Source organism: Brassica napus, chromosome C9 (assembly GCF_020379485.1).
Source record: "Brassica napus cultivar Da-Ae chromosome C9, Da-Ae, whole genome shotgun sequence".
NCBI lineage: Eukaryota > Viridiplantae > Streptophyta > Magnoliopsida > Brassicales > Brassicaceae > Brassica > Brassica napus.
In genome coordinates this window covers 17,347,783-17,359,946 of record NC_063452.1, presented here as the reverse complement: position 1 = coordinate 17,359,946, position 12,164 = coordinate 17,347,783, and the positions used below count along the sequence as shown (strand labels likewise).

Genomic DNA, 12,164 nt, shown 5'->3' with positions numbered 1-12,164 from the left:
GGCGTGACCTACTTGTGATAGTAGCGGTACAAACTGATGCTCAAGTGTAATGTGTTTCAAGAACATCAAGGGTAAGTCAAAAAAATGTTTCAGAATATGGAGCATGAGTGACTTCAAAGGTTTGCAGTTGATTCGAGGAGAATTATGTGGTAGCAATTTCTGTTAACAATATGAAGGGTGAACCAAAGTTGTGTCGAAAGTATGTCCGGCAATGATGGTTGGATGGCGGGTCCTGTTCGGAGTAACAGCGGTACAAGAAGATGTTCAAGGCTGCCATGTTTAAGCAAGAGAAATAGTTGAATCAAGGATTGTTCTTGTGTGGAGCATGTATGATTTTGAGGTAGCTGCACATAATTCCGGTAATTTGGTTCAAGGCTCAGTGCACATTAGTGGAATCAAAAAGCCAACGAGGAAATCAACTTGGAGAAGGATGTTCAGGTTTTTGTTCAAGGACTTGAACAGGTTCGTGATTTTGACAGCAATGTTGTGTTGTTGATAAGTTTACGAGGAGAAACAATATATGAAGTAACACGACGTTAATGAGGAGTTGAGTTTGACATTTGGAGTGTAGCAGCTGGGTTCGCAACTCAAGATAATAGCTGAAGATGATGAAAATTCAAAATGGCAATGTGATTGTCACATACCCTTCATCAAGCGCGATGTCTAATTTCAGTCATGGGGTTAAGTGGATTTAAGTGTTTAATCTACTTAAGCGGTTGTGGTGTATAAGTGTAAGCTTATGCAGGTTTCAAGAAGATCATGAAGGGACTTCAAGCTTGGCTCAAGATGGAACTGAGAGAAGTGAGAAGAGATAAGAAAAGACAGGGAGATACATAAGATGAGCATGTTTTCTCAAGCATCAGGAGGTGTCAGCACAAAGGAAGGGTTATAGACTTGGACCAAACAGGTGGAGTTTTGTGAGGTTCGGTCAAGCCCATCAGACATGTTCAATATTGGGCCGACTTGTCACAAGTTACGCGCAGACAACATAATGGGCCTAATCGTTGAAGCTCATTAGGTCAAGTGCTGATCCAAAGAAGGAGAGATCACGACAGGGATCTCTAAGCGAGGCAAAAGCCAAGTCTCTCGTAGGCATGAGCCTCAAGCATCCTGGAAGTGCTTCCATGGCGTCTTTTGAAAAAATAGAGTAAGCTAGACATAGATATGATGTTCTAGGCTTAGTTTTTAGCCATGTATTCTCTTGTATATCTCTTGTATACTCTCTAGGGTTTGTATATCCATGACAAAGAGATAGTAATGATCTGGTAAACCACATCGGAGGTGTTTTCCGATACTTCATAGTGGATGTTTTGGATCATGGATCCACCCCAGATGTAGTGGTGCGGCCGTGAACTGTGTGAAAAATTCTTGAGTTATGAACAAAGATTGAATCAATGGAAAAGATCAAGGGACCTTGGATTAGGAGCGAACGATACCATAGCTTCGAATCCCTTAACAAAGAGAACAACGTAGAATCGGTAGACGGTAACTAACCTAGAGAACTAGCAACTATACGGATTATTCGAGGCCTATGCATTAATAACTTATTAATTTATTATATTTATATTTTACATTTATATAAAATATTTTAGTTTTTGGGTTAAGTTATAGATTTATTTTGATGAATTATCAAAATTAGATATACAAAACAAAAGAAATTTGACAATTTGTGAATTTGTGAATTTCTACCAAGATTACTGCTTAATTTAATAGATTTAGACTAGTATAATTCGATTTAACAAATTTAAACAGATTTAGGAAAATTTAAACCGAGTCATATAAATCAGATTTTAAAAAAAAAAATCGGTTTGGCTTAGACCCAATTGCTGCCTAAACCGATTTGTAGAGCAAAGGGGAAGAGTAAGGAGTACCTGGGGGGACGAAAGGAGAATTATATTTCTGAAATTTTCCAACGTCTTTTGCTAAAAAGAATTTAAAACAAAATATTAGAACAGAATAACAAAAACTGAGCCTGTGAAGAAACGTTAAGATCTTTGTGTCTACCTTGCAGAGTTTGTAAAAGAAAGTCTGTCGGAGATCAGGATCATCAGTGAGTGTAAGCTGATGAATAACCTGTGTACTCTTTAACTTCTCTAAGAGCCAAAGTCCTGAGTTAAACAAAGAGTTTGTACTGTACAGGTAACCCAAGTGAGGACCCGAAAGCGATAGATATGTGTGTAGATACTTCCCGAATGGTTCCATCAAACCATCTGAAACAGCAAAAAAAAAAGCGAAGATGAAACAAAACTAAAAGATGAATCACTCAAAATCAACAAGATTTTCTAAGAATATTTACCAGCGATTGCTGTTCTGATGATGACGTTACCAATAGAATGCCCAACAAAACTCAACTTACCAAGATTTTATGATGTTTACGGATTAAACTCAGTATCTCAGCCCATCAAACCATTTAAACCCAACATTTAGCTTTTCTTGCGTTGAGTCCCTTAGTAAATTTCTGAGAGGTAAAGAGATGGTGAGTTCAAGTTATGAGTGTGCAAAATTGTTTTTATAATATCACATTTGTAATAAATTAAAACGGGAAAAATGTTAAATAAATCCTCAGCTTTTTCGTTTGGACCATTATAATCCCCAGGTTCCTAACTGACCATAAAAACCTCAAATTTTTTGTCGATTGGATCAATTTAAACCCGGCGTTAAGTTCACTAACAAAGCGTCTAAACGCAGTTAATTTTCGTCGTTAAACAAAACGATGTCGTCTTCTCTTCAATTAAAAAAACACATCTTCCTCATTATCTCTCAAAATCGATTTGGGGGTTTTCTCAATTAAGAACCCTAATTTCACGATTTCGCCAGAAAGAAGAAGAGAGAAGATGGTTAATGAAAAGAACAAGAAGTCTCGACAAGGGAAACTCGGTGGTGCCAGTTCTGTAGTGAAAAGAAAAGGTGGAGTCGGCGACGAAGCTGATGTACGTAAGAAGAAAAAAAGCAAAACAGATGTACTCGACAGGGAAGAAGAAGGAGAAATCAGCGAGGATGACTGTGGTGTTGTCGGTGACGACGAAGCTGATGAAGCCCCAGACAACGAAGAAGTCCCAAACAACGAAGAAGTCCCTGATGAAGCAAACGGTCATGGTGGTATCGAGGAAGAAACTGGTCGCGATTTGACTGTCTTCTTCGGAGAAGTAGCGAGGAATGATGATTGTGAGAATGATGAAGATAGTGGGGACGAATGGTATTGGGAGCATGAAAAAGAAGTTCCGGATCCTCTATCATCAGATGATGAAAATGAAGAACAATCGATTCCCAGTTTAGCCTACAGAGAAGATGTGGATCCAGAGGCAATGCTTGGGCTGGGAAACACTTTCTTCACTGCTGAAGAATTCAAGCATACCCTTCTCAGGTATACATTAAAAACCCGACGCAACATCAAGCTTTACCGGTCCACTGCTTTGAAGTTAGGTGCGAAGTGTGAAGATGGCTCGTGTCCCTGGAGGGTGTATTGTTCTTATGAGAAGAGCAAACAGAAGCTGATGATCAAATGTTATGTGAATGAGCACAAGTGTGAGATAACAGGACACTCAAAGTTTTTGAAGTGTTCTACTATAGCAATGCTGTTCGCTGAGAGGCTGAGGTTGAATCCCAAAATCACCAAGCATGAAATTGCTTCTGAGATCCAGAGAGAGTATAGGATGTTTGTGAGTGTGGAAGCTTGTGGGAATGCGAAGACAAAGGTTATGAAAGAAAGAAAAGCAAGCCACGAAGAACACTTCAACAAGATATGGGATTATCAAGCTGAGATTTTTCGAACCAACCCTGGCACTACAATGGATATCGAAACCATCCCTGGACCGACAGTAGGAAGTAAACAGAGGTTTTTCCGGCTATATGTTTGCTTTCATGCGCTGAAGGAGACTTGGAAGACTTCTTGTAGACCGATAATGGGTTTAGATGGAGCATTTCTAAAGTGGGACATAAAGGGTCATCTCTTGGCTGCTGTAGGACGTGATGGAGACAATCGGATTGTTCCGATTGCATGGGCAGTAGTAGAAGTGGAGAATGACACGAATTGGGACTGGTTTGTGAGACACCTCGCAAATGACTTGGGCTTAAAGGATGGCAAAGGCTATGCTATATTGTCTGACAAACAAAAGGTAAACGTCTGATCTTGATTTTTTAAAGCTTTTAGTGCTTAAAGCATTACTGTATCTTAGTGTTTTTAACTGTCTCATGCTTGTAATTGGCAGGGTTTAGTGAAAGCAGTCCACACCATTCTTCCAGAGGTTGAGCATAGACAGTGTTGTAGACACATTTTCGATAATTGGAAGAAGAGCAGCCATGACATGCAGCTACAAAGACTCTTCTGGCGAATAGCAAGGAGTTATACAATTGGAGATTATAAAATGTGGAGTGAGAGGCTGAAAGAGTACAATCCAGGCGCCTATGCTACTCTTCAAGTCACCAAACCAGAAACTTGGTCCAGAGCATATTTCAAATTAGGGACCTTGTGCAACGATAATCTCAATAACCTAAGTGAGTCCTTCAACAGAACCATCCGTGAAGCAAGAAGGAAGCCATTATTGGAGATGTTAGAGGATATAAGGAGACAGTGTATGGTTCGAAACTTCAGAAGGGCTGTAATGGCTAAAAATGCTAAGACAAAGTTCACAAAAAGGACGCATCTTCAGATGGCTAAAGTGGAGTCAAAGTCTAAGGATTGTATGAGCTTTCCAGCAGTTGGTCCAGTCACAGAGGTTGATTATGGTGGTGTGGCTTATGCTGTGGATATGGATGAGCTAAGTTGTGGGTGTATCCAGTGGCAAATGACTGGAATTCCTTGTATTCATGCCGCCTATGTGATCCTTAAAGATGGTAAAAAACTTTCTGACTTTGTATCTCCTTGTTATACCATAGCTATGTGGCGTCAAACCTATAGTATGGGGGTAAGGCCTGTTCAAGGGAAGAAGCTATGGCCTGAGACTGGTAGATTAGGTGTCCTCCCACCACCTTGGAGAAAAGGAAACCCGGGAAGACCAAAGAACCATGATAGGTTCAAGAGCAAGGGTGAGACAGAGAAGGGCCCGAAAGTCTCTACAACTGATAGCACGAAACTAACTCGTGCTGATCGAGTTATTACATGTTCTAATTGCAAGCAAGAGCATCATAACAAGAAGACATGTAAGAATGACTTTGTTGAAAGTCAGCCCAAGAAACCACGAGGTCGCCCTAGGAAAAATCAGGCAAGTTTCAAGATGTTTTTGGTTTGTTTCTGATCTTCTTATGCTCACTTGATTTTTTTTTTCATTGTCAGTCTAATGCATCATCGTCACAACCAAGCCAGGGACAGTCTCATGTTTCATCATCACAACCAACCCAGCCACAAGTGTCAACACAGCCACGAGGGGAATCAACACAGCCACAAGAGTCAGGGAGATGGGAACAAGCCACACATGCACCACCAAACTCAGATGCGTCGGTATGGGGTCGATGGTTTTCGTGATTTCGAAGTTGGAAGGGGCAGAAGCAGAAGATAGTATTTTCGGATTTAGTGTTTTGAAGTTTTAGTGTTTTGACACTCATGTTTCAGTTTTAGTGCTTTAACACTCAGCTTTCAGGTTTCTGTCTTGTGTATCAGTATTTTCGGATCTATTTTGTAGTGCTTTGACACTTAACTTATGCTATGTTTCATCAAGCTTTATTTAAGATTGGTTTGTATCTCAACCAACAACAACAACTTAGTTCATTACTTCAAACAACAACATAGTCAATGAAACCAACATAATAGTCACTGAATTAAGCCCCAAACATAGTCAAGACCAAACATTAAGCAAATAACTAACTTAATTCTACATCAAACTAACTAGTAGGACAATGATGATCACGCACATGATCACAAACAAGATCGTCATCATCACCTTACACCTCTTCACCTCTGTTTTGGCTCTTACAACCTCTTCCATCAACTCAGTGACCACGCCTTTCAAATCTTCAATATCAGATTTTTCTTTGTTAAGCTCAGCTTCAAGCAGTACAATCTTTGGTAAGGCATCTTGAACCTCTTCATAAACAGCCTCCTCAACCCATTTAAACAAGTGGTTCTATGCAAAAACCATAAGATTTTAGGCATATTTCTTTATATTCAATTTGAATAAACGACAACAATATAATCAAGAAGATAAGAAGCTACCTTTCTTCTCGTAAGACATCTGAAGAAAGGTCTCCCCGGATTCTTGTTAGTCTCAGACGTGTAGATTGTTGTCTTAGTCCCGCAAACACAGCTCGCCGGAAACCCACGAATACCGTATGTGTTCACGGTTGAACTCTCAGCTGTCGAATCCGAACTCATCTTCGTGCTAAGGGAAGTCAATCGTGTGAGATTGGAGGATTTTGAGTTGTAATCGTAATTTTTAGGGTTGGTGTGTCAAGAAAATCCCCAAATCGATTTGGGGGAAAATGATATTAGGGTTTCAGATCTTATTTTGAAGTTTAAGATAAAACGTTGTCGTACTGGCTAACTGTGCAAATTAACAGGGTTAACATGTTCCGTTAGTCTAATTAACGTCGGGTCTAATTTGATCCATTCAAAGAAAAGTTAGCTGGGTTTTTAAAGTCAAAAGAAAAATTTATTGTTTTTCAGGTCTTTCCAAAAGCTGGGGATTATAATGGTCCAAATGAAAAAGCCGAGGATTTGTTTAACATTTTTACCAAATTAAAACGGTCTATTTTTCTCTTTGCGGCCTTGTAAAATTCTGCACCGGCACTGAGCTAATATACAACAGTTTATAGTCCCACCAAAATTTGTACAAAATTCAATATCCTGTTCAGGAAAAATCAGCGGAACAGATCTTGAAATGACCACATTATGAATCTTGCAAAGATATCAGACTCCAAGAACTCTATGTGGGCAGCACGTCCGATGAACGAGTTCAGGTTACGTCCATACACAGTCATGTCGAAGTTAACATCGCAGCGCATGAAAACCCTTTGCTGATGCGGCGCTTCAGGTGCTGGTCCACGTAATTGGTCCATACAATTATTCAGCATTTCCAAGAATGCGATTCCCCTTTTTGTACTGTCGAATGAAGCTGGTTGGCACGATTCAATTCTTGCCGAGTGATATGGAACATAACCATCCTGCATTGTATAACAGTCACAAAGCAAAAGATGTTTCATTACCTTCACAAGTCTCAAACTTCTTCACACAATCAACCTTAAAGAGGGAAGAGCAATGTTCAAGAAATAGGTAGGCGGTAACTAAACCTAGAAAACTAGCAACTAGACGGCTGAGGCCTAAGCGTTAACATTTATTATATTTGTATTTTACATTTCTATAAACTATTTTAGTTTTTGGATTTAATTATATAGTTATTTTGATAAATTATAAAGCGAAAGAAATTAGATAAATTTGTGAATTAGTACCAAGATTATAGCTTAATTTAATAGATTTAGACTAGTTTAGATAGATTTAAACCAATTTTAAACAATTTAAGACAGTTTTAACCAATTTGAGTCCTATAAATCAGATTCTTCAAAAAAACTCATATTTAAAAAAAAATCATTTCGACTAAAGACCAAGTTGCTGCCTAGACCGATTCTTTAGAGCCATGGGGAAGAGAAAGGAGTACCTGAGGTGAGGACAGGAGAATTATATTTTTGAAATGTTCCAACGTCTTTTGCTGAAAAGGATTCAAAACCAAATATTAGAACAGAACAACAAAAACTGAACCTGCAGTGAAGAAAAGTTGAGATGTTTGTCTCTACCTTGCAGAGTTTGTAAAAGAAAGTCTGCCGGAGATCAGGATCATCAGTGAGTGTAAGCTGATGAATAACCTGTGTACTCTTCAACTTCTTTAAGAGCCAAAGTCCTGAGTTAAACAAAGAGTTTGTACTGTACAGATAACCCAAGTGTGGACCCGAAAGCGATAGATACGTATGTAGATACTTCCTGAATGGTTCCATCAAACCATCTGAAACATCAAAAACAAAAAAAAACAAAGATGAAACAAAACTAAAAAGATGAATCACTCAACATCAACGGGATTTCTAAAGAACATTTACCAGAGATTGCTGTTCTGATGATCACGTTACCAATAGAATGCCCAACAAAACTCAACTTGATGCTTTTCAAATGTCCTTGTCTCGCATACCTATCCTTCTTCCTCTTGAGGAAAGAAACAACCTCTTGCGCCAGCCTTTGTCCCATTTCTCTGAAATCGCCATGTGTTTTCTCCTCATTTGCCTCGGACATGAGAAACTCTATCTTCGGATCTATCATAAGCCACTGGTTCCGGACAAGCCTCAAGTCCAAGTGATGCCCCTACAGTAGAGAAAATATGAACAAAAACTCTATCAAGCAAGTGATAAACAGATGCTACTAGCTAAGATACTTGCCTGGAAACCATGAACGAAAACAACTATCTTTAGTTCACGAGCACTTTTCTGGGAGCTGGTAGCTTTTGTTTTCTCCCCATCATCATTGACCGCATTAAGCAAGCCGGAATCGAGCATATCCACATGTCTCAAGTAAGAGTTATCACTCAAAGTGCGTCTTGGTGCATTCAAGACACGTTCGATTATAATAATAGGAACTCGCATAGGATCCCCAAGTATATGCATGTCTTGTATTGACCGGTTGTTAATCTGCACCACACAAAAAAAAAATGCATTGACACATCAAAATCAACAGCTTGTGATGCCAAGAGGGGACAGAGAGCACAGAACAAACCCTCATTTGCGCGATGCTTCGACGGTGAAGTTCAGCACGGTTAGCTGCAAGTTGTGCAGGCTGCATCAAAGCAAAACTTGGATGAGCCAAAAAAAATTGGTAAAATAGAAACAGAAGACTAAAACTCACATCAGTCAATTTCAAGACACTTGAGGCTCGTTTGTGTGCACTGTGGTTTATGATATCACTCATTCCACTGTTTATAAAATGATGTGGCATTTCAACCTTAGAGTACACCATCCATATCGACCATTCAGCTCTACGATCTTTTCTCCAAACATCACGAAGATATTCCAGTATTTTTGTGTTATTATCCCTATAAAAGCCAAGAATGTTGATCTTAGCTTTTAGAAAAAGATCTTAAATCATTAAAGTCCAAAAGAAATTACCGGTGAAATCCAAGAAATGTGTTCCAAAGATAATGCAGTTGGGTGCCAAGTAAGTGGAATAAACGAGTTAGATGATCCTTGGAGAGTTCATGAAGCCAGTCATCACTTGTTAGATCAAATGTAATCTGCAGCTTCTGTACCAAAGAATGGAGAATAATTAAAAAGAAGAAGAAAAATATAGTCAGATAAAAAAAACTAGTTGGCATCAAAAATAAAAGCAAGGACCTCAAGAGGACTGTTTTGTTCCTTGCCTTGTCCTGAACCGGGAACTGCTGATTGAGATAAAGGAACATTGTTCATATCTGATACAAAGTCAGACAAATCAATTGATTTTCCAATTGCCTCGCCAAGTCTTGTCATTTCCTCGAGTAGAATGTCGCGTGCTCCAAGTAATGCTTTAACGAATGACACCATTTTCTTGTCAGCAGAAGCAAGCAGACCAAGTGCCTAGTCAATTAACAAAAGTGTATGCAACCAAATCAACAAGAAGTTTTCAAAATCTAGACAAAACAAACGACTGAAACAGTAATGAATCATAAGGACATACTTTCTTGAAAGATTGAGCACTGCTGCCACTGACACTTTTACTGTTACTCACCACTCTGCTTCAAAACACGTTGAGATATGAACTAACATAAATATAAAGTTCTGTAGAATCCAAACATTTTTAAGTTTTCGGATAAATTTTAGGTACATTTTTGGATTTTAAGTATATTAGGTTTTTTCGGGTTTTAAATTATTTTTGATACATTTTGGGTTTTCGGTATATTTTTCAGTTTTTCGGGTAAATTTAAGGATGGTTGACAAACATCATTTTGGTCAAAATTGATTTCGGTTTGAATTTGATATTTCAGATAGTTTATCTTAAATAAATGTTAGTTTAAGATGAAATCATCACGATAACAAAGTTGAGGTAGGAAAAAGCACGAAGGAAATTGTTTGAGGTTGGAACTGATCATTTTCCCGATATTAAGTTAATGCAAAATGCAAAAAGAAATTCTTTTTGACAAACCTTGAAAGACTTGGAGGTCGTCTATAAGCAGCAGATTTCAATACACTGATGTGGACACTCACATCGACAAGAACCGCATGGAGTGTGTCAAAATGCACAGGACAGTATGAATGCACGCCTGTAAGGGCCTTGGGTGGAATACGAAACTCATGAATCGCAGCAGGCAAAGCTTCTAATTGCCTCGTTGATGAATTATCCATAGCTGGAGCATACATGAGCTCAAATTTCAATATAGCAGCAGATGTAGCCGACCCCTGCGTACCAAAGATTCATTTCTCATAAGAAACTCATTCTAACAAAACATAACTTTTGGAATTTGTTAGGATGAGTAATGAGAGTAGAGATTGTTACGTCATATCTTTGAAGTGGCAAAGTGAATGAAATCATCATACACAGACGAACGTCCTGCCTTGCGTATTTGATTTGGAAAGGCTGTGTGAAGAAACTATTGTCTTTATCATCTATCCTCCACACTCCATTAGAGCCTGATTCCAGAGCTGTAACAAAACCAAACCAATTCTCTCTGTCTAAATTATACTCGGAATAGACGCACACGAACGCAACAACAAAGATACAAACCAACCTTCATACTGAACGACTCTTGAAGGAATACCACGAGTAGCGTTATCACCATCTTCCCATCTCATGGTGATTTTTATTTGATACCATCTAATAAAAATAAATGAATTAGAACTCTTTTTCTAGAAAAATGTTGAGTTAAGGCAAAGAAATGTCACATACCCTTGTTGGAAAAGATCAAGGTTATGAAACCTGTGGATATAAATGGCAACTTCTTGAACCGTGTCAACCATTAGTACTGGCTTAACCCTATTATCTATGTAAGGTTTAGCGTCAAGTGTCTTTGCTCGCCTACTTCTTCTGCTCAATCCAAATAGCCATCCAAGATGGCGTAACATATGTGAAATATAAAAACGCACATCACTTTTTCTATTATCTTGGAATGTGTGTTTTCTCAAGACCATCCAACGATTTTGAATCAGCTCTTCGAGCTACTCAGCGACTAGGACCTGCAACAAAAGTGATTATTCAGAATCATTTCCCAATTCTCAGTTCAGTTATTCGAAATAAATGTGATCATCTCATATAAAAAGCAAACCAGGTATTATCTTTTAGGAAAAGAAGTTCTCTAAATAATGAATAGAAGAAAGTTTTGGTTTCATTTAATAGTCTTCATCTAAGCTAGTGGAATTGCAACGAACAAAAAACCATACCAATAATACCAAATCTGTGCATAAAAGAAAAACACTTTTGTAAATAAAATCAATATCAGAGAGAAACCCAGAGAACAAAAAAAAAAAACTAATAAAGACGGAAACTTGATCGAGACCCATCATTTGTCAGAGCTTATATAACATCTTAACGCAATCACAGAGAAGAAACAGAACCTGTAAGTCTTCTCAGATCAAGATCTGACGATTCCCAGAACACGATTTGCTATGTCTCTGTTTTCATTAGCTTATGGGGAAGAAATGGAGAAAAGGATCTGGGAAAGCTACAAACTTTAGTACAGGAACAGCATTTTGTTCGAGCAATTTGAGGATTTTAATTATTTCTTTTTTAAAAAAGAAATAAGCTGTGGTCGGATGTTTTTGATTAAAGTTGTCGGGTAAGAAGGATGAATGTTCATACGAGAGACCATCATCGCGATCCACGCCGTGTCCTTCTTTTCGATTCGTACAGTGAAGGATGTATGTTTCGGGTTACTTGACTATTTAGTTATGGGCTTTCGTTTATCTTAGTGGGCTGCTAAATATTATGGGATCTGGCACGTTAAATTTCGGATTCCTTCACCAAGTTAGTTTTGTTAGGCTTCGTGGCCGACAAACTTATGGCCTAACCATATGGGTCGAATTCGAGACCTAACTCTTTAAATTCAAGAATTAGGTGCGCTAGTTCTGGTTCTGGTTTCGGTTCAGATTATATCTTTTATAAATTCTGGATATTTTGATAGGTTTTTTTTTTTGAATAACTTGGGGAGTCATGCCCAACCGATTAATCCAACGAATATTTTGATAGGTTTTACTCGAGTATCCATAATTATTTGCAAATAAAAACA

At 38.4% G+C, this 12,164-nt stretch overlaps 2 protein-coding genes across 3 annotated transcripts; both read right to left on the bottom strand.

The window, feature by feature from the left end:
* Positions 1 to 5,553: 5,553 nt before the first annotated feature.
* Positions 5,554 to 6,415, bottom strand: LOC106427377 (uncharacterized protein At1g43920, Chloroplastic-like). The gene is made up of 2 exons (XM_013868105.3): positions 6,149 to 6,415; positions 5,554 to 6,059 (listed from the first exon to the last, which is right to left on the bottom strand). Exons 1-2 carry the CDS (start codon positions 6,305 to 6,307, stop codon positions 5,808 to 5,810), a joined length of 411 nt encoding a protein of 136 aa, XP_013723559.1. The 5' UTR covers positions 6,308 to 6,415; the 3' UTR covers positions 5,554 to 5,807.
* Positions 6,416 to 6,648: 233 nt separating this feature from the next.
* Positions 6,649 to 11,826, bottom strand: LOC106427421 (protein FAM135B). 2 transcript variants are annotated; one of them, XM_013868144.3, is made up of 15 exons: positions 11,494 to 11,826; positions 10,829 to 11,115; positions 10,671 to 10,756; positions 10,439 to 10,584; positions 10,088 to 10,341; positions 9,623 to 9,680; positions 9,301 to 9,522; positions 9,076 to 9,209; positions 8,816 to 9,002; positions 8,687 to 8,746; positions 8,353 to 8,601; positions 8,020 to 8,278; positions 7,723 to 7,928; positions 7,587 to 7,637; positions 6,649 to 7,095 (listed from the first exon to the last, which is right to left on the bottom strand). In XM_013868144.3, the coding sequence occupies exons 2-15, from the start codon at positions 11,068 to 11,070 to the stop codon at positions 6,793 to 6,795; spliced, it is 2,457 nt and encodes an 818-aa protein (XP_013723598.1). In that variant the 5' UTR covers positions 11,071 to 11,115; positions 11,494 to 11,826; the 3' UTR covers positions 6,649 to 6,792. The 2 variants fall into 2 exon arrangements, with proteins under 2 accessions (XP_013723598.1, XP_013723599.1); XM_013868145.3 differs by having other exon boundaries at positions 9,623 to 9,677; positions 11,494 to 11,825.
* Between the last annotated feature and the right edge of the window lie 338 nt (positions 11,827 to 12,164).